Source organism: Cervus elaphus, chromosome 23, assembly GCF_910594005.1.
Source record: "Cervus elaphus chromosome 23, mCerEla1.1, whole genome shotgun sequence".
Lineage (NCBI taxonomy): Eukaryota > Metazoa > Chordata > Mammalia > Artiodactyla > Cervidae > Cervus > Cervus elaphus.
Window position 1 is genome coordinate 48,064,050 of NC_057837.1, and position 21,959 is coordinate 48,086,008.

The 21,959-nt window shown below is 39.6% G+C and overlaps 2 protein-coding genes across 6 annotated transcripts in view; one reads left to right on the plus strand and one right to left on the minus strand.

Annotated features, from left to right (window-relative positions):
• Positions 1-257: 257 nt before the first annotated feature.
• On the minus strand, positions 258-11,979 carry TRMT6 (tRNA methyltransferase 6 non-catalytic subunit). 3 transcript variants are annotated; one of them, XM_043884751.1, is made up of 11 exons: positions 11,613-11,979; positions 8,767-8,894; positions 6,777-6,886; positions 6,133-6,224; positions 5,922-6,005; positions 5,531-5,655; positions 4,416-4,774; positions 3,948-4,033; positions 3,227-3,329; positions 3,049-3,135; positions 258-1,734 (listed from the first exon to the last, which is right to left on the minus strand). In XM_043884751.1, the coding sequence occupies exons 1-11, from the start codon at positions 11,738-11,740 to the stop codon at positions 1,543-1,545; spliced, it is 1,494 nt and encodes a 497-aa protein (XP_043740686.1). In that variant the 5' UTR covers positions 11,741-11,979; the 3' UTR covers positions 258-1,542. The 3 variants fall into 3 exon arrangements, with proteins under 3 accessions (XP_043740686.1, XP_043740687.1, XP_043740688.1); XM_043884752.1 differs by lacking the exon at positions 8,767-8,894 and having other exon boundaries at positions 11,613-11,918; XM_043884753.1 differs by lacking the exons at positions 6,777-6,886; positions 8,767-8,894 and having other exon boundaries at positions 11,613-11,740.
• Positions 11,980-11,998: 19 nt separating this feature from the next.
• The window catches only part of MCM8 (minichromosome maintenance 8 homologous recombination repair factor), a 51,349-nt gene continuing 41,388 nt past the window's right edge, over positions 11,999-21,959 (plus strand). For 2 of the 3 annotated variants that reach the window (XM_043884743.1, XM_043884746.1), the window contains exons 1-7: positions 11,999-12,181; positions 14,923-15,069; positions 15,348-15,431; positions 17,669-17,751; positions 18,162-18,311; positions 19,570-19,673; positions 20,443-20,641. In XM_043884743.1, coding sequence (XP_043740678.1) covers positions 14,925-15,069; positions 15,348-15,431; positions 17,669-17,751; positions 18,162-18,311; positions 19,570-19,673; positions 20,443-20,641 — 765 coding nt within the window. In that variant the 5' untranslated portion in view covers positions 11,999-12,181; positions 14,923-14,924. Of the gene's footprint in view, positions 12,349-14,922; positions 15,070-15,347; positions 15,432-17,668; positions 17,752-18,161; positions 18,312-19,569; positions 19,674-20,442; positions 20,642-21,959 lie in introns of all 3 variants that reach the window. The other variant, XM_043884745.1, reaches the window with a different exon arrangement.

Here is a 21,959-nt window from a genome sequence, read left to right on the forward strand (position 1 = left end):
TTGAGTTTCAAGTAGGATACGGTTCTAACAACAGTGACCAGTGGAGACCAGCCACTACTCAATCTGTCTGTGCATATATTGTGTTCTCTTTAACCAGACTTGACTGGATGCATGTGGGTGACAACTGTTTTCATGGACATGTTCAGTGAGGTGCCAATCCAGGCATGTTTTCTTACATAGACCATGTGTCACAATCAGCTGAAAGCGAGTGAAGGCAGCATCACTAACAGCATCATTAATGTAAGTCAGACAGATCATAGTATGAAATGCTTTTATTCCTTAAAAGCAATTAAGAAAGAGGAATCAGAACTGTACTTGTTGGTAATCACAACTGGCCATTTTTAGAACAGAACATGCTATTAGGAAAGAGCAATTATTTTTTTTTTTTGAGATGCTCCCTGCTGGATGATCTACATCTATTTTATAATGACATTAACAACATACATGATGAACATGTTCGGTGAGCAAGACTCAGATTCTCAATGGACAAGAGCCTTGACTTCCTCTAAACACTTTTTCTTGGCTGCAGCAGATGACCAAAATAATTTGATTACACTTTTTTTTTCAGAGCTTAGAAAGGCTAACCCCCAGTCATGCCAGAGCTCAACAAACCAGCATTAATAATCACCAAAAAAGGCACTTTAAAATACATTTGACAAGGAGTGACACTAATGCAGTGAGGACTGGTCTAAGCCCTGCACTAAACTTTGCTATAGTTCTTATAGACAGTGCATTCTCTCTGCCTCCATGTGCATGTGTGTGTACATAAATATATATATGTGCATATACCAACATTCACATACATGTATGTATCTATCTCCATAAGTCTCTGGGGAGAGAAAAAACCATTTGCTTCCTTTAATAGTACATAAAAATTCTAGTCACTTTATTTTGAACAAAAGAATGAGAGATTTGGCAAATTAATGCAAAAAAGTACCCTACTACACCTATTGACAAAAACAGCAATAAAATAAATACTCAAGAGTTTTTCCAGGTCATCAACTATTAAAATAGTAAAATATTTTTTAAAAGTTTATTCCATTGAAAGGAAAAGGATGGACATTTTTGGTACTGTAAATCTCACACACATTCATATTGCTTAGGTTGAAGAGAACATAATGAAGAGGAATTTCTTCCACAAATTCCTTCTTTCTAGTACCCAAGTTTCACTGATAGTGTGTTATTCCACTTAGCTTAACATATAAACAAAATTTTGTATAAATATATTTCTTTGATCTCTAAATAATCAAGAAATTTGCACAGAGTACTGAAAGTACTTAAAGGATTTTTGTGAAATAAGCAGAATTGGCCATATACCAGACCACTGCTTACCCCAGGTTTAGGTATTTTGGCTCAAGGTTTTGACAGTCCAAACCTAGCTATGTCAGAGGTGGACAAAAGGCTTACTTGTCCTTCCTGGGAACAGGTGTATAAACATGTTCTTATTCTTAGGATACAAAAACACAATTAGTAATGGCATTTAAGGTTTACTTACTAACTGTATAATGTCTGAGAACAAAAATCAAAACAATTTTTAAAAGGTTAAGAGTCAGATTCTGGGCATTTCCGTTTTTTAGCTGCTGGCTCTTCAGTCTTGTGAGATTCTAAAGTGCTGGTGCTAGATCTGAGACTGGGGTCTGCTTTAAGGTTGTCCATGGCAACAGTGAAGCCTGAGAGAAGGTACCCCCCACCTCCGCTCATCAGTAGTTTGGGATGACTTCGATCTGGCAAAACCTAATCAAAACAGAAAGACATTCATGTTTCCCTATGCAGATAAGGTCATGCTAACAATACACATGACAGAAACTAGAATTTAAATGACACAGATTCTCTTGAAGAGAGAACAATTTAATTAGACCAATTCCTAAGGAGGTCCTTCTTTCACATAATAGTGCAGATGAAGTACAGAAACTGGTTTGAGTGATTTTCTTTGAAAAACATAAGTGAAATAATTTCTCTTAACCTGAAGCCAAGTTCCTGGAGGTAAAAGGGCAACTGGTTTCTGTAGTGCTCTGGGCCTGGCTTTCTCCCTCTTGGCTCCAGAAAGCTTCGTGGTCAACAGCGGAGCTCGGTTCATGGAGAAGTAGCTATAGACATACAGACAGAGCCTTCCTCCTCCAGCACCCTGTTACCTCTTGTTAAGAATTCTTTTCTCCTGTTTCCAGAACTAAATAAGATGACTACCATGAAGTGCAGGGTTTTCCAGGTCTGCAGAGTGTCCTGGATTAAGTAAGATGTCCAGGAAGCAAAGCAGGGCCTGTGACCGTCATGGAGGTGACCCCCCCCCCGGCCCAGATCTCTATAAGAGGGAACTGGCTGTGAGGTGAAGCAACAGAAAGCCTCTAGCTGCTGCTCCTTTAAGATGTGTGCATTTGAGAGTCACACCTATGGAGCCTATGGGTTATTCCAAGTTGACAGCTGAGCACATGTACCACAACTGTCCAATACTGCACTCCTTTAGTGGGCAATCTCTGCTCTGGGGTTCCTCATCATCCTTTCTCGGAGCCGCATGCAAGCCCTTCCTCCCCCTTCATCCTCCAACTCTGTCATAGGCTTCAGACCTGCATGATGGTCTGGCAACGCTCCCTACCTAATCCTGCTCCCTCTCTTTATATTTCAAAGGTGTTTCTCCAATAAATCTCTTACACGTCTACCTTTCAGAGAACCTGAACTTACAGACTCCACCAGGAAATCCTGAACACTAGCTGCAAAGACATCCCAGCAAAGAGGAAAGGGTCACCTTTCTTGTTAGCTGAGGAATTTTGCCATTATCAGTTATTCACTCTACAGTGCTCTCAAAGCCTTGGGGAAACATAAGCACAGTTGCTGCATTTTAAGTGTCTCTGGACTTGAGTTACTGACCATGACATGATAAAAGAAAAAGAAAAAAAGGGTCAGGAAAGGTCAGGGCACTTTGAGTTACAGACATGAGACTCTTTCATCCCTGTAGATGGAAATACGGAGATCCCCAGCTTTCGGCACTATTGTGCAGAGCTGGCAACCCAGGAGAGTAGCTCCCAGGGACTGGCTGTAAGGACACGTACATACCTGGTAATTTCTGAGCCAGGTTTCAGACAGCCTGAGGTTGATGACCCCTCCTCTTTCCCGAAGTTTTGTGTAGCACTCCAACAGAGGCTAAAGGCATAAACAGAGTTCTATTAATAATTATTTTGAGGGCTGCAATGTTTAGATGTAAGAATTGCAGTCCATTCCATTTCAGTATTACCTCTTTATACTGACAGTAGACCACGAATGGCCTTGAAGGAGCCACAAAGTCCAGCAAGGACAGCAGCAGTGGAGTGGGATGGAAACGACTAGCTACAATTAAACTGCAAGAAAATGTTAGACAAATTATTTCTCTAAGTTCCAAGGTGGAGCACAGGTTTTAAAATGCATCTAAAATATTCAGATATTTATTTGCATGACTCACACAAGGAAGAGTTTTAAATATAGTATTCTAGAGATCCCAAACAGTAAAATCATGAACTATTACTTTCTAAGGAACACAAACTGGATTATAAACTCTCATGGTGCTTGGCAACTCGAGGTGGAATTTAATGACATTCTTGATTTAAAAAAAGATCTGCAAACAAATCCAACATTGTAATACTGGCTTTGTAGATACCCAAATCTACCTTTCCCATCAGGTGATCCTTAGCCCTTGCCTTTAGCCAGTATCACATCAACTGGAATGCCCCACCCACCTGCAGCTAGTGGGACTACAAAGCCCCATCTGATCGTGTGCTATCATTGGAGAAATTTCAGTTTCTTTTAAAACTCTGAAATGAGCATAATCAATTTCCCACTCCTGACAGATGCAGTCTCCTTTCTTTACAAACCCAAGACAGAATCATCATGCTTGTTCCTGCTACAACCAAAGCAGACAAGCAGACAGTGCTAGAGCCCTTGAACACCAAGACATCGCCTGTGATCTTTCATCAACGCACCCATCTGCGTTTCTTTCACTCAGCAGAGCAGCAGCCTCTAAATGTCTTTTCTTCTGCTCTTCTTGTCTCCTCTGCTTTTCCTGAATCTTCAAGAAGAAAAATAAGAAACCAACATCCTGAGTCAGCTTTTTGGAAATACTGGTCTATCCAAACATTTTAACAATAGCTACCAACTTGAACTAAAGCAACAGAGGGAGATCATTTATAGGGAAGTTGAAAACACATAAGAGCCCTGCTGTTATAAAACCACCATGGAGCTACCTATATAATGCTTCTGTATCCTAAAGTTCCATCCCAAAGATGAAATCACACATGTATACACTCACACACACTCTTTCTCTGTTTTGATACTTATTATCTTGGGAGCTGATGCTCTTAAAGTCAAATCAAATCTCAAGGCTTACATGAAGTTAACTGAAGCCTTGGGGAAGACATTATGAGGGTAGTGGGAACTCTTAACATTCTTACATAATCCTTTTTACTTCCACTCTCTTTAGGCTCCTTATAGTCTGGATCTTGAGAGACAATTTCCATTGTTTCTTGTTCTTCTGGGTGATTGCTCTCTGGGGCTTCTGCTATGCTATCTTCATTCTCTTGTTCAGAAGTCTGTTTTTCCTCCAGTGTGCCATTACTTTCTTCAACTGAAGCATTGTCTTTCGGCTCTGAAGACAACATCTCGGCAGAAAATGTTCCATTTAAGAGACTGTCCACTTTGTTGAGGGGGAATTCATAAAGACCACTGAGGAAAGATTTTGGAAATCCAAAACATGCCGTTGCTGCCCGAACAGGTCCACCTCCAGGGTACAGCTGAATAATGGAGCCAAAACCTGAAAAGATAAAAGAAACAGACATCTGCTCAATGGAGGCGACTTGACTATGCAACCCTCAGAGTATGCCATGTCATGGAGACTGAAGGTTTCTCTGCTTTATGCTGTTCAGAGGTTGAAGATGATGTAGCTCCTCAGGGAGGTCCATCTGGACTCTATGTATCTTCCCAATGGAGGTTACACAATTCCAAACAGGTACACAGGAAGTCTTAAAGAAGCGTACTCCCACTCACACTTTGTGAACCTACAAATTTGGATGTCACACGATTGGTGACTGGCTCTCAGCTTCCCTCTGGGCCAACCTTCAGACAGACAGTTAAAAGTTCTTATCTTCAACAGGGTCAGAGAAAGGGCAGGCAAATCAGGCTGTGTTGTTTTCTTCTAGGACAGAATACATACCTAGTATTCTTCCCACTCTATCCTCTCCCCTCAATTCAGGCCAATAAAATGAGCACCAGCTACCCTAGAGTTCATTAAAATCACTGTCCTGAAGTCCTAGCCAGTCACAGGCTTCAAAACCACTCCCACTGACATGGAAGCTGGGAAGGACACTGCCATCGGGGATGCCAACACAGCTCGGGCTGGGAGACGTGGACTGTGGAGGAAGCTCCCGGAGACTGCAGCTGTGCAGGCACACCCAAGTCATTTCATTAACTTCCAGTAACTCAACCTCACGTTCCATGAGTTTGAATTTTTTAGACTTCTCTACTCAAATCACGGTGGGGTTTTAATGAACATGAAAACATTAAATCTTACCTCCCATTCGTTCCATCATTGCACCCAGCACCAAGCCTGCACATGTCTCCATCACAATCATTTTATTGCCAGCACGGATATTTCCCAATGTCAACATCTGGGCGAGTGTATCATATCTCATGTGGCTAAGGAAAAAAGAATAATGTATTCATTTTTAGCTAAGCAAAGTCTTCTATTTTAACCATCATTTTTCAAGTTTTGTTTGTTTCATAAAAATGATGTTGATAAGATTATTGATTGCTTTGGAGGCAATAGTAAAAAAGGACTTACAATTTATGAAGTAGGAGGATACTTTACGCAGATGAGCAAGATTTTCATTTTATTTAAAATCATGACTTTCTTAAAGATATATTTTCCCCCAATTATACTTTTGAAAGGAAACAAAGCGTACTTAATTTTTCCAGGTTCTCTTGCATAATACATAACTGAAAGAATGCGGGTGGACGGCTTCACAACAGTAATCATGGCTTCATATCTGGGGGAAGAAAAACAGAACATCAGTTTTAAAAAGCTAGTTTAAAAATACTTTATTTAAATAATACATTTTATAAATCTATAAAAATATTTTGTATTTCCATCCATTTAAAAGCATAATTACTTACTTCTTTTTCTTCTTTTTTATATATTTATCTTGAGCAAATTCTGTCTTGTCTCGGAATGTTGTACTATTTTCAATTAATTGCTGAACTATTTCCTATAAGAAAAGGAGCAAGCAGATTTCCTGAAACTTTATTTTCACAGCACAGGTAACTTCAAAGGTTTCTTACCACAGAATGTATCCAAAAGTCTGATTCTCCAGGCCCTTTTCCACAGAAGTCCAAATGGATGAACTTTGTATTTTTATACTCTATCCAGAATTTGTATTAAAATATTAGCACCTTATAATTCCATTTAAATCAAAGTAAAAGAACAGACATATACAATTTAGGGAGAAAAGAGGTAAAGTACACTGTCAGTCCTGAAGACACTGGCTGAAAACATTATTGAAAATGAACAAAGTCAAGCTCTAAGATGCAATAAGCTATCAAATTCCTTTTTGCTAACAATATTAGTAATGTCATTCACTTACATTCCTGCCTATAAGAAACAAAATCTTTGACATACTGAATTCCATAAACACTTCAAGCTATTTTTAATAGAAATGTACTGTATTTTTACATCTTACCTTAGGAAAAGTCTGCTTTAAAAAGCAAGCAATTTCCTAAATAACAAATGAAAACAAAACAAAAAATCCTTTGAATTTTACCTCGCCTTTAATGCCTTTGTCCTTTAAAGCTTTTATGTCATCTTGAGTAAGTTTCTGAGATTTTCCATCATCAATTATATTTCGATTATCAGTGCCCGCTTCTTTGGTTTCTAAGGAAGAAAATTGCTCTATGACATATATGATCTGAAATTACTTAAAAATCTTTCTTCTTCTAAGTTTAGATCTATATCCAGCCCATCAGCCACTTAAATTTGGCCTTTCAGTGCTACTTCTTGTTGTTGTTCAGTTGCTAAGTCGTGTCAGACTCTTTGTGACCCCATGGACTGTACCCACCAGGTTCCTCTGTCCTCTACTATCTCCCAGAGTGCTCAAATTCATGTCCATTGAGTCGGTGAGGCTATCTAACTATCTCATCCTGTGCTGCCCTCTTCTTTTGCTTTCAATCTTCCTCAGCATCAGGGTCTTTTCCAAAGAATTCCACTGCCCCTACCCCAATCCATTATCCTTTCTTGTCACAATATTCCTCTCACTCATATTCTTGCTTCCACTTTTGCCCCCAACAATCCACCTGGATAGCAGAGTTCTCTTTTTAAAATGCAAACTGGCTCATCTATTCCAATGCATAAAACCACACAGTGACTTCCTGTAGCAATTTAAAGGGTCCCCGCAAGGTTATACATGATTTGGTACCCGGCTACCTTTTCAGGTCTCATTTCTTAAGCCCTGTACTCAGCCACTCCACTTCCTCATGTTCCTCAGACACAGCAGTGTGGTCACAATGCGGGAATTTGGCATTTGCTGCTCCCTCCACCTGGAATGCTCTTGCAACGTTTCCAAGTGGGTGGATCCTCTTTACATCACTCAGGGCTGAGCTCACAATCTTAGCCAAGTCTTATACCTCATTCAATCAGCCTTCAGTACATCTCCCTGCTCCATCATCTGCGTAGCACACATCACCACCTGAAATTATGCTGTTTGCTTGTCTACTTGATTATTTTTGGCATTTCCCACGGCTAAGTGGGCATCCCTGGTAGCTCAGATGGTAAGGAATCTGCCCTCAATGTGGGAGACCCAGGTTCAATCCCTGGGTCAGGAAGATCCTCTGGAGGAAGAAATGGCAACCCACTATAGTATTCTTACCTGGAGAATTCCACAGTCTATAGGGTTGCAAAGAGTCAGACACGACTGAGTGACTAACAATTTCACTGCTAAATAAATTTTATGGGATGGTCTATCTAACAAACTGCTGTAACTGCAGTGTTTAATCATGCCTGGAATGTATTTGATGCTTAATAAAAATATGAATATTTAGAAGTAATATTTAATAAATATTTAATAAAGTGGTTTGAACCAGAATCTCAATAGTATTTTAATTACTTAATTTTAATAATAATTTTATTAATAAAATATTTTAAGTATACTTATTTTAACAAAAATTTAAGCATTCAATTTAAATTAATGATTATATTAAACCCATGGGGCTGTTACTTTAACAGGCAAGGCATTGTTAAGAACTTTCTATGTGTCAGATGATTGAATACTCACTATAGCTTGGTCACTAAACATGTGTTGTGGTCCTATTTTACAGATAAAACTTAGAGAAACCAAATAACTAGCTCGAGGTTACAAGCTAAGTGATGAAGTTGAAACTTAAACCTAGTCAGTTGAATTAAAAACCTGACATCATATCCTCTTCCCTATATGCTAACTACCTCAAAAGCTGGTAACTTCTAGACACCAACAGGGCTTTATACCTCCTCTTACACTGAAGTTGCAAGGATTCCTGGGATTAAATATCTGGCCCAAGGTCAGAGGGCTGGTTAATGATGGGCTGGAGTCAGAACCCAGGTTATCTCAAAGCCAAAAGCAGACCCTAATTCATTCTACTGAGCTACAGTTCTGAGGTTGTGAGTTCAGATTCCTTTGGGAACAGCCTGGGCTAGCATTTCAGAATTAATTCAGGTTGACAGGTTTCTGACTGGACAGTTCAAGGGCATCTATTTCATTCATCCTAAGTAGTATAGTGCACCTGAAGTAGGCTCTTCCTTCTTCTTCTTAGGCTGAAGACTTCCTCCATTGGTCACTTCAAATGTGGTTCCATAACTATGGCCAATGACGTTATCCAGATAGAACCACTGTTTTTCAAAAGTTACTTTCCTGGGGGGGAAAATGCAATCAATAAGCTGAATCTCATCTGCACTCAATTTTGGAAAGATATATTTGACCTAGTTTACTTCATAATCACTCTCCCTAAAGGATAATCGGCAGCATTATCTCTGACCGTGAACTGACAAATGAACGAAAGAGAACTGGGCTATGGGCAGATAAAATTAACAAACAAGGCACAAAAACAAAGAATTTGGAATGAAAAACAGGGACAGAAGACATTACTTTTCCGAGGCATTGTTCTGGCTCCAATTTTTACTGTCTGATGGGATGTCCAAATTTGCAGATTTCAGATTTCCTAAGTAGCATAAAGTGTTCCCAAGATCGCCGTGCCACTAACACACATACTGTGACACCTCTTGAACATAAGAAAACCTCAAAACTGAACAATCATTGAGATAACAGGGATTTAACAAATACCCTGGCCTAAATGGCCATTTTCTTTGAAAATTATCCAGTAAAACCAAATGACATTTGCCTGTAAACATTACTGACCATTTACACATTTGTAAGTGATGCCTAACACCGACAAGGCTCTACTGAGGCCCAGGCAATTTTAGCTTTTCCCACTACCCAGATTTTGCTTCCCAGGTGGCGCTAGTGGTAAACTGACCCTGCTGGTGCAGGAGACTTAAGAGACACCAGTTTGATCCCTAGGTGGGGAAGATCCCCTGGAGAAGGAAATGGCACCCTACTCCAGTATTCTTGCTGGAGAATCCCATGGACAGAGGAGCCTGGCAGGCTACCGTCCATAGGGTTGCAAAGAGTCAGACATGACTGAAGCACAGCACAATTTAAAAAGGACATCCCACAAAAGCCAAAAAAACTTTCCTTTCAAAAGATGAGAAATAACACCTGCTGAGTGTTGATCAGAGGTTAGGTAGTATGTGCCAGATGGTTCACACTTTTTGATTTAATTCTCAATTCAGTCATCCTGGACATAACTCTTAACAGATGAGCAATCTTGAAGCTCAGGAAAAGTGTCTTGCCCAAGATGCAGTTACATAGTAGGAGCTGGGATTCAAATCCAAATCTGCCTGAACCCAAAGCCTGGTTCTTTCCACTACATGACATAGTCTACCCAACAAAGAACAAATGGATCTCAGGAAGTCTGTTTAGCTTCAGGACATGGCCCACACCAATAGAACTCTGAATTCTGAAAGACATATACTGACTAGTTTTTTGTGCCTCATCCCACACCTTCTCTTCCTGTGTGCCCGGAGAGGCTGACCATGACAGAATCAGATGGCATCACATCGCCCTGGCCAAAGGCTTCCCATCATTCTAGACCCCTGGATGCATCACAAGTCTCTACTGGTGCTCTAAACCTTTTCATAACTCTGTATGTGTATGTGCACATCTTCAAGTCTCCTCACTAGAATCATCTGAGTGAATTTCTCCAAGATCCTAAGTATTCAGACAGGGCCAATTCGTGTTCTTTGCTGGGTCCTTAGTGACTGACACATAATAGACACTCAAAATATTTGTGGACATGAATCCCCTCAGAGAAGCTGAAACGCAGCTCAGGCTAGATTGTGCGCCATCCCCTGCCTCATCCTTTGAGTAGTCCAGTGCTAGTGAAACACTGGGTCTGAGATGGGTTGGGTTTACCCTCTGGCAGCTGATCTGACATGCAAAGAAGAGTACATCACTCAAACTGGCCGGCCTGACAGGAGGTCGCTGTCAGGTAAGTGGGACCTAGTCAGAAGGATGTGGGCAAGAGTGAGACGTGCTCACAGAGCCAGGATTGCTTGTGCCCAACCAGACGAGTGCAGACCTGTGGAAAGAGTGAAGGGAGAGTCTGCCCTGGTATGCAGTTGAGCTCCGAATCATTTTCTAAATAAAATGGCAACTAAAGCTATGCTTCTGCCAAGAAAACTGATAAAATGTGTTGCAAAATATGTGTCTTAAGAATACTTTTTAGAAATAAAGATGTTGCTGTCTGTCTCCTTGGGAATGAAAAGCCTAGTCTAAAAGAGCATGTTTTTAAGACCCACATTCAAACAACCACATCTCGCGATAAAGCAACTTAAAAGAACAATACAAGAAAGAAAAACCAAAGTTTCACCTGTACAGTCATTATACAGCTGTGTAACTGTGGAATCATTCATGGAACTTATAACCTAAGGACTTGGCTGTACTGCTATACTTAAATTTAAAAGCTTAACTAGTATAAGCACTTTATAAAAATTATGTACTTGGAAGCAAACACATATTTCTAATCAGAAATTCTGGGGGGAAAAAAGGTATTGGTTGCAAGAACACAAAATAGTGATGAGGGGGTTCTGGGAGGCAAGGATGAGATTAGACGGTGGAAGGTGGGTTCTGTGAGAAGGCAAGAGAGAAGAACCCAACACTTGAGGAAAGAACCCCAGGACGTGGGAAGTGGGGTGGGGGCGGCTTGCTGAAGAGGGGCGGGGCACCCGAGCGAGGGCCAAGAATTGGGAAAGGACTCTGGAAAGATTAAGTAAGATACTTAAGATAGAGGACCAGGAATAAGGTCACGGCTCTGTTGGAAGACAGGAGGCGTGAGGGTGATCCCGAGGGCCAAGGATGGGATCCTGGGGGCAAAGTCCTCAGTGGAAAGATCCGAGAGGAGATAACAAGGGAGAAGATAGAGAATCCAGAGAACCAAGAACGGGACCTCGGTGAGAGAGTATGTCTAGAAGGTGCGGGCGGAGAACTCCTAAGGCCAGAGACCTGACTTACTTTCTCCGCTGGACTTGCACTGCTTTAAACACATCTTCCCGTTTCAGCACCACGAAGTCGCCGTCGCGGATGCAGTGGTTCCCGGGATATTGTGGCTGTGGGCCTGGTTGCTCCTCAGAGCTCTCCATGATGCTCAGCGGGTCTCAGAGCCCCGCAGCGTCCCTCCAGTTCCTCGCACTCCGCCCCTGGCTTTAGGCCGTTGCCGCCGGCAGGATCACCTCCAAAAACCTAAAGGGACGCAAAGCCCTCCGACCGGCACCGCCCCCACGTGCTGCGTGCCGCTTCCGCTTTCCGGTCAGAACCTCGGGAGGGCTTCCGGAAGCCTCGCGGCTTCCGTCTGGCTGATCTCCTTGATTGGCTGTCCTTCATCCCGCCCCTCACATCTCTGCGCGGCTTCGGATGGAATTTGCGTCACAGAAGCGCCAAAAAAGAACTAGGAAAACTAGAGTTTGGTTTGCATCCCTGTAGTGGCTGCCTGCGCTAGACGTTTTCCGGCTAACCTATGCGGCCTAGGTGGAGAAGTTGAGGTCCTCGAGCCGCTTCGACAGACAAGCCTCAGTCCTGCGCCGGAACGTCAGGAGAGCTAAGGGTGAAAAGTCTCCGAGGCTTGGGTAGAATCACCTGAGGAGCCCGGACTGCGGGGTCTCCTCTCGCCTCGTCTTGCCTTCCCCATAGGGAAAGGGAGAGTCAGCCGAGCAGTGAACTGAGAGTGTTTTGGGGCCTCTGTCTTTTGCAAGTAAGAGCTTAGTCTTGAGGAGACGTAAATGAAGTGGCTTATATAACCAAGCATAGCAGCCCGACGGTGGCTTTAACTCATTTTCCAGTCCTACCTCTTAAATTTGTGTTGGAATTTTTACTAGTTATTCTTACCATATTACCTCATTTGTAAAAGACGCGGCAGGTAGCGTTTGGAAGCAGCGCTTCAGCTTAAGAATGGCAGAGACGAAGTTTCAGCTCAGTACTGTCACCAGACAACTTTGATCTTAATTAGTTCGCTTATTTCTTCTGGTCTTCAGTTTCTTAACATATGACGTGGTCTATATATTATCAAAACCTTATTAGTTCCTTTACATCATGAACTTTAACTTATTTATTAATTAAACGCTTTAAATAAAGATGCGGATAGGCTGTTTTGGAATGAATTGCCCCTACAGTCTATGTTATGATAAATTCTTATTTTTATCCTTAGGATAGGAACTTTTAAAAATTGAAGTGTAGTTGATTTATGATGTTAGATTCACGTGTACAATATAATGTTTAAATTTTTATGGATTATACTTCACTTAAAGTTATACTTCAGGGAATACTTTGGGCTAAGTGCTTCCACCTCAGGGGGGCGCAGGTTCCATCCTTGGTCAGGAAACTAAGATCCTGCATGCGGTGCAGCCAAAAAAAAAAAAAAAAAACCGTAAAGAAAAGAAAATCCCAATCATAAAGTTAGTATGAAATATTGGCTCTATTCCCTGTTGTGTGCATTGCATTTTTTTCACTTACTTTATACCTAGTAGTTTGTACCTCTTAATCCCCTTTACGGATTCCACCCACACCCCTCTCTACTAGTTTTTAAACATTTAAAAAAATTTCTTATTTACGGCTGTGTTGGGTCTTCTTGTGGTGCCCTGGCTTCTCAATGAAGTGGCTTCTCTTGTTACAAAGCACAGGCTCTAGGGCTCCACGCCTCAGTATTTGCCCGGCTTGAGCTCAGTCATTTGTGACACCTGGGCTTAGTTGCCCCAGAGGCATGTGGAGGCAAATTCCTAACCACTGAATCACCAGGGAAGTCTTTGTTTTATTTTTTAGATTCCACTTATAAGTGAAAATATACAGTACCTGTCTCTGACTTACTTCATTAAGCATAAAACTGTCCAGGTCTATCTATTTTGTTGCGCGTGGCAGAGTTTAATTGTTTTTCATAGTTGAGTAATGTTTCATTGTGTGTATGTATGCGTGTACCTACCACATCTTTATCCATTCAGTTTAGGTTGCTTCCATATCTTAGCTGTTGTAAATAATGTCTGAATGTTGGGGTGTATATACCTTTTTAAATTAGTGTTTTTGTCTTCTTCCTGTATTCTGGAGTGGGATTGCTGAATCTTATGGTAGTTCTATTTTTAATTTCTTGAGGACGCTCCACACTATTTTCCATAGTTGGCTACATCAATTTATATTCCTACCAACAGTGTAGTAAGCCCCTTTTTTCCACATCCTCCCCAACATAAATTTGTTGTGTTTTTGACAATAGCCATCCTGACAAGTGTTAAGTGACAGCTCATTGTAGTTTTTGATTTGGGGCATGGCAAAGCTGTGACAAACCTAGACAGCATATTATAAAGCAGAGACATTACTCTGCTGAAAAAGGTCCTTATAGTCAAAGCTATGGTTTTTTCCAGTGGATGGATGTGAGAGTTGGACCATAAAGAAGGCTTAGCAGTCGAAGAATTGATGCTTTTGAACTGTGCTGATGGAGAAGACTCTTGAGAGTCCCTTGAACAGCAGGGAGATCAAGCCAGTTAATCCTAAAGGAAATCAGTCCTGAATATTCATTGGAAGGACTGATGCTAAAGCTGAAGCTCTAATACTTTGGCTACCTGATTCGAAAAACTGAATCACGGAAAAAGACCCTGATGCTGGGAAAGATTGAGATGGCTGGATGGCATCACCAGCACAATGAACATGAATTTGAGCAAGCTCCAGGAGATGGTGAAGGATGGGGAAGCCTGGTGTGCTACAGTTCATGGGGTCGCAAAGAGTCGGACATGACCGAGTGACTGAACAACAAATGACCAAAGTAAAAATTAATTAATTAAAAAAAAGAATATCCATGTGTCTCTTATAAAAGTGGATAGAACACTGCTGGACTGACTGTAAGGAGCTATGATGATGTATTCCTCAAGTCACAGGTCAAGATAATGTTCAGTCAGTGCTGCCCTGTAATAAGTCTCACAACACTACAAAGTTATCTTACAGTTAATTACCTCTTATTTTCACTTCTACTGTGGAAATTCCTTGAAAACAAGTATGGTACCTTTTCTTACTTTTATCCCATGATGAGCATTCAGTATACTTGTTTGATAAGCATTTAAGCATTCAGTATACTTGTTTAAACATCTGTGGTATACCTTAAAAAGAGGAGGATTAGAAGAGTAACTGTGGAGTGTTTGGAGTTCGTACCATTCTGTGCAAGCCTGTTTGCTGGTCTCAAACTAGAATATATATTAGTTTTTGCTTATTTACTGTGTTAATACATTTTTAGGAGCACAGTTTCCCCTACAGTTTTGATGAGACTTTCCTATTCTCTATCTTTTAAAAGATATGAATGGAAAGTACAGAGGCAGAGGATTTGGACAAGGAAGATTTCAAAGCTGGAAACGTGGAAGAGGTGGTGGGGGCTTCTCAGGAAAATGGAGAGAAAGAGAGCACAGACCTGACCTAAATAAAGCCACAGGAAAACATCCTGGTAGGAGAGGCCAACAGTAGTTCAATTTTTTTTTCTCCTCCATGAAGGAATCTGTTCATGCCTGTTGTGAAAAGCAGTTTAACTTAAAATTTGTCTGTCTTTTATTTGATGTTACCCTTAAAGGTAACATTTCGATGTTAATATCCAAAATTACTGAAACTGTAATGTAGATATTTGTTAATAACATATCAGTGTCTCATTAAAAAGGGAAGCAAATTAGAAAAAAATGTTTCTATTAACCCAGTATTCTGTTTTTGTGGGGTTTTTTGCTTTTTCAGAACAAACCCCACGGTCTTTGCTACTGCAGTCAACATTGGATCGGTTCATACCATATAAAGGCTGGAAGCTTTATTTCTCTGAAGGTAGAGTTTAAAGTGCTAAAGTACCATAAGTTTTATTTTCTTAACTTTCTTTAGGTGCTACATCTCAAATTACTATAATTTATTCTGCTTACATATATATTTGTGTGTGTATGTATATTTTTATATATATCGCCATCTCCTTTAATATTGATTCGCCTTTATATTAATATTCACCTTTAATATTAATTCAAACAAATTATGTTTCAGGATCATTATTTTTCATTTTTGCATCAGAAAAACAAACCATACTAGTTATTTCAAAAAGAGGATTTAATACAGGGAATTGGGTATACAGACAGAGGATTAAAAGAACAAAAAGGGAACATTAAGGTAAACTCCTGGATAGTATTAACTCTGGAAAAGAGCACCAACCTTTTGACCGAGGGAACAAAAGATAAATAGTGCTGAGGTTGGACTTCCTCGTTGGCTCAGCGGTAAAGAATCCACCTGCTGATGGATGAGACTTGGGTTTGATCCCTGGGTGGGGAAGATCCCCTGGAGAAGGAAATGGCAACCCACTCCAGTATTCTTGACAGAATAATCCCATGGACAGAGGAGCCTTACGGGCTACAGTCCACGGGGTTGCAAAAAGTTGGATGTGACTGAGCATGCATGCACACTGAGGTTCCAGAACCTCAGAATTCAAAGGAGGAGCCACAGCATAACTGCGGTTTCAGCCTTAGAGGGACACCCTACAAAGCTGTATTTGGACCTTTGCAAAATATCTTTCAGAGCTGTGCTCAGACTATGAGGTGAATTAAGCTGGATGCTGCTGGTAATTCTGGCAGGAGAATGGTTGGTGCTTGGAGTTGGGGGCTAGAACTGTAGCTATCTTCTGCATCTGGAGAAATGCTGAAAAGAATTGGAAACAATAAATTCCTTTCTTCCTATCCTTCCATCTGCCAGTATCTAAAGTTGCCTTTAATTGGCAGAACCTTACAGAAATCTGGGAAATGTATTGTGCAGATCTTCATAATAGAATCATAAAGTGGAAAATAGAAGGATAGGCTTGGAACCAAGAGACAACAACCAACAAAGTTTGTGTAGAAACATAGTTAAGGAATCTCCTTTTTAAAATCCAGAACATCAGTTAACTTCATATATCTGTGCGTATGGATTTGGAGAATTGGCTTTTCTATGGTCTGATAGTATTGTGGGCTTGTTATATCTCCCACTAGACTGCACTCGGAGAAGGCAATGGCACCCCACTCCAGTACTCTTGCCTGGAAAATCCCATGGACGGAGGAGCCTGGTGGGCTGCAGTCCATGGGGTCGCTAAGAGTCGGACATGACTGAGCGACTTCACTTTCACTTTTCACTTTCACACACTGGAGAAGGAAATGGCAACCCACTCCAGTGTTCTTGCCTGGAGAATCCCAGGGACAGGGGAGCCTAGTGGGCTGCCGTCTATGGGGTCGCACAGAGTCAGAAACAACTGAAGCGACTTAGCAGCAGCAGCAGCAGACTGTACTGCTTAACGGCAAAGATCTTGCTTCATACCACATCCTCAGTATTCATTTTGTGAATGAAGAAAGTGATGTACAAATGTTTTCTGCATTGAGTCGGGTGTTCTTTTTTTCTGTCATATGAGAAATGTTATGTTTCATAGTTGATGTGTCTTTTGTTGCTTTAGGAAGCATTAGCCACCAATACCTGCAATATTTCCCTAGCAGTTAGCTCAGAACAAGGCGCCTTTGGCCAGTTGTACTTTCAAACTCCAGCCTCCTTCATTGTACTGATCGTCTGTGGGAGACCAACTCAAAAATGTTACAGAACTTTACCGTGTGGAAGATAACTTTACAGTTTTGGGACTGGAGTCAAGTTGTAACCTACCTACCCTGATCTCAGGAAGGGATTTGACAAGTGGCTATTTGGACTAGTAGGATTTTCTTTGCAAAGAAATAAGAGTTTAGTCTGTGTGCTAAACTTTGGCTCTATCATGTAAGCTATTTGAACTAGTAGATCTTACTAGGTGTCACATTTCATTGTAAAGATTTTCAGATATTGGTGGTTTTAGAGAGAGCTACTTCCTTTCTGCATTTCAGATTATGCAGACCTGAACTTGTTTTAGAATCTTAAGTTTACATTTTATACCAGTTCTAATCTAAATGTAATCAGAATGCACAGTGATTATAAGCCATCTACCATGTATATAAATAGTATTTCTTCTGTCTCATGAAAAATATGCTTGTACATTTGTGTTTATTATTAGTCTGATGTAGTATTTGTTGGATTAGTTTACAGTGACAGCATTCCTTTTATTGAGAAGATTGAAGCATTTGAAAATTTTTTCACGGAGCGTATTGAGTTATATGATAAGGTAAGGTTCTTGCACAACAAAGCTACTAGTCCACCTTTATGTGTCATCTTATTGAACAGTGTATTTGAGGTGCTAGTAATTGTTACTATAGACAGTGGGCTGCCTTGGCCCAGCTATCAGCTTCCCACTTACCAGCAGTGTGGGCATTGGTGAATTACTTACTTTCTTTGTGCCTTAGTTTTCTCATCTATTATTAGAGTATAATAGTATTAATACCTACCTCAAAGGGTTGTTAAGTGGCATAAATAAGTTAATATATTTTAAATACTAGAACTGTTCTTGACACAAAACATAGGATACTTATTATCACCATATTAACATTATATGCTTTCTCATAGTGTGTGATTGAATGCTCATGATAATTCACTCTGAAAAAGCAATCCTTATTTTCATATCTTTATATTTTATAGGATGAAATAGAAAGAAAGGGAAGTATTTTGGTGGATTTTAAAGAACTGACAAATGATGCTGAAATAACTAAACTGATACCAAATATAGCAGATGAATTAAGGGATACACCTGAGAAAACCCTGGCTTGCATGGGTCTGGCAATACATCAGGTAAATGTTTATTTTGTGACTTTTGTAAAACTTTCAAAGGCAGATTTCACAGTAACAGTACCTTCTCATAGAATGTTAATTTTTAACAACAGACCTTTGCTAGAACTGAAAGGTTGCAGTCTGGTTAGAGGAAGACTTCATAGGTGTGGGGGGCTTTATAATGGGTCTTAAAGTGTTACTGAGGAGACTGGACATAGAGCAGAGGAGGTCAGGGTATCCGAGTGAGGGTTCATTACGAAGGTTCATCACAAAGATGTATACACTGCTAGTGACCTAAGACTGGGAACCTTGACTGTTTTTAGACTCCTCTTGTTCATTAGTTCGTATCTAAATTACCACATCCTTTCACTTTTATTTCTAAAGTATCTCTTAAATCCACCTCTTTCCCATCTTTACAGTCTCTTTCATCTTTCCTTAATGGTTGCCATACATGATAAAACTTGGTTTATCCTTGGAAACCATGGTGACTGTTTCCTGCCAAATGACACTCAAATGCTTTATGTGGCATTTGAAAGCCTTCCATAATGTAGTTCAACTTCTCTTCCCACTCTCCGTTTACTACCATCCAGCTAAACTGAGCTCCCTCTAGGATTCTCTGAGTTCTGCACCTCTTAAATGTGCTGTCCATTTGGCATAGAATGCCCCTTGCCTCACATATCCAAATGTCTTGGGTCTAACTCAGTTATGACTCTGTGAAATCTTTTCATGACTCCTTTTCAAAACTCATATGGTTTTTTGGTCTGTATATCTTTATGGTAGCAATTACAGCTGCATATTCACATCTCTTTTTTCAGAGATGAGCCATTTTTTCATGGCAGCATGCTGCTTTGTACACAAGTAGATGTTAAATATTTATTTTACTTAATGTCAAATGCCAAGAAAGTAAGTATTGGTTGTTTCAGAAGTCATCTTTATTTCTTTATCTTAACATTGAATTTGAAGAAGTAGAAAATACTTTTTCACCAGAATGCATCTAGAATGTATAGCTTTGGGGGCTACTGTAAGGACTTTTAATACTAGGTTTAGTTGAGACAGAAAGTAGCAGACTTTCTGTCAGTCCAGGGACAGCAAAACCCCAGGTAAAACATAATCCACTATAAAATAATTGATCATAAATATCATAATTTAAAGGGCAGTTAGAGTTCTGTTAATCTCTCTGAACTGTTTATATTCTAAACTTCATATTCTCTGTAAAAGAGTTCTGCTTCAAAAGGATATCTTGTTAAGTAACTCTTAAGTAAATGTCTGTCTTGTCTAGGTATTAACTAAGGACCTCGAAAGGCATGCAGCTGAGTTACAAGCCCAAGAAGGATTGTCTCGAAATGGGGAAACAGTGGTTAATGTACCACACATTCATGCAAGGTGAAGAATTTGCTGGTATTAAAGTATTATCAGAATCAGGCACTGAAGCCTGTTTAAGAATGAGAACCTCATTTTATAAAGTCAAAGAAATCAGTAAAAAGGGTATGACTTTATTGCTAACTCAGTGGTTATCACACCCAATGAACATGCTGAATTTAAAGAGATCATGATAGAAATAAACCTTTTCTGCCCAAATAAGTTGATATGTGAGCCTGCAAATTTCTGTGTTAACTTTGGATGTGTGCCTATCAAGACTCTGCTGTTTACATTTAATAATCCCTGCAATACACTAAGTGGTGTAATTAAATTTTATTCAAGTTATTAGATTTCTATTAAACACAGAACAAATGGACTTTTTTCTTGAATTTACCTGTATTGTATTACAAGATTTTAAATTCACATTAGAAGAGATGAATAAGGTGATCAGGTATTTTTGTTCTGTTTTCCCCCAGAATTTAAAAAAGACATTTCCTAATACTTCTTGAAAAAGAAGTTAGAAACTCAAAAATTGCTGAATCTGAGACTTTCCCTTTGGCACTATTTTTTCCTTTTCCCATAGAGAACAGCCAATGGGACAAGAGTAAAAGGGAAGATTTAGCTTCTTTTACTTTTAAGAATGACTTAATACTTGTAAGATACCTGATATATGGGGTGATATGATTTGGGAATTCCATAATTGCTTCTAAAAGAAACTTGTGAAAATACAGACAACCTCAACTTTCTGCTCACTGTAAGTTCATAGTTAATATGTTCCTATTTTTGTTTTTAGGGTATATAATTATGAGCCGCTGACACAGCTGAAGAATGTCCGAGCAAATTACTATGGAAAATACATTGCTCTGAGAGGAACAGTGGTTCGAGTCAGTAATATAAAGCCTCTTTGTACCAAGATGGCTTTTCTTTGTGCTGCATGTGGAGAAATTCAGAGTTTTTCTCTTCCAGATGGAAAATATAATCTTCCCACAAAGGTGATATCATGCTCTTTAACTACTTCATTATTTTTGAAAATATTATTTATTCATTTATTTGGCTGCATCAGTTAGCTGCAGCATTTGCGACATGCGAGATCTTTATTGCGTCATGAATTGCATGGTGTGTAGGCTCTAGATCACTCAGGCTCAGTAGTTGCGGAGCATGGGCTTATTAGTTGCCCTGAGGCAACTTAGTGGGATCTTAGTTCCCTGACTAGGAATCGAACCCACATTCTATGCATTGCAAGGCGGATTCTTAACCATTGGACCACCAGGGGAGTTCCCACTACTTCCTTCTTTATCTTGATAAAGAAGACAAATCAGTTTATGGAAACCATTTCCCAGTGTTTCTAAATACAGAGCTTATTTTTATTATTTTTTGTTTTTAAATTATAAAATACTTCAGGGTACAGAAAATAAAGAAATAAAACATCTCTACCCACCACTTAGAATTTACATTTTGCCAGCTCCAGATATATCTTGAAAGATACATAAAGCATTATTGGTGTAACTTTTGTCTCTTTTTTTACCCCTTGCTTGACCCATTCCCAGAGACAGCCACTATCTTGAAGTTAACATGTATTCTTTCTGTTCATTTTTTTATATTTTGACTTGATAGGTACACATATTGTTTTCTTCCCTTTATTTTGCTTTGTAAGTGATGTGTTCCTTTTTTTTTTGTTAAACTATAGATTTTGAAACTACAGAAAAATATAGAGAATAATGTAATATCTGTATAGCACCATTATGAGTTGGCAAATATTTAGCTAATTTTTTTTAACAAAAAATGTTAAGTATTATAAAGTCTGTTTGGTTCCCTCTGTAGTTCCATTAACCTTGTTCTACCCCTGGAGCCACTATTCTGAAATCAGCATGTATTCTTCAAGTCTACATTTTCATATTTGACTATATATATGTGCAGAATTTGTTTTGTTTACATAAGTGATACTCTGAAGGTAGCAAATTGCTACCTTTTTTCCACTTGGTTATTTTGGAGTTCTACCTGTTTTTTTTTTTTTTTATTATTATTATTGGCGTACAATTGCTCTATAGGGTTGTTTCTCCTGTACAACATCATGCACCAGCTATTTGTGTACATATATCCCTCCCACTCCTCATACCTGTCTTGATACATATCTAATTCTTTTCATTTACTGAGTGGAGTAAATGAATAGTCACTGTTTATCCATTCTCTTGGCAGACATGATGCTGTTTCCAGTTTTTCACAATTACAAATGATGCTGCCGAGAACGTTCTTATACATGTCTCCTTAGCAGAGGAATTTCTCAGTTATATGATATGCTTAATTTTAACT

What these genes read in the sequence shown, in the direction of transcription:
- TRMT6 (XM_043884751.1), bottom strand. Translation starts at nt 11,740, where the DNA reads ATGGAGAGCTCTGAGGAGCAACCAGGCCCACAGCCACAATATCCCGGG. An exon ending in GAAGGAAGAGCCTACTTCAG is followed by an intron (nt 6,887 to 8,766) that starts GTGCACTATACT and finishes TTTCTTCCTTAG; the next exon opens with AAACCAAAGAAGCGGGCACT. An exon ending in AATGATGGAACGAATGGGAG is followed by an intron (nt 4,775 to 5,530) that starts GTAAGATTTAAT and finishes TTATCTTTTCAG; the next exon opens with GTTTTGGCTCCATTATTCAG.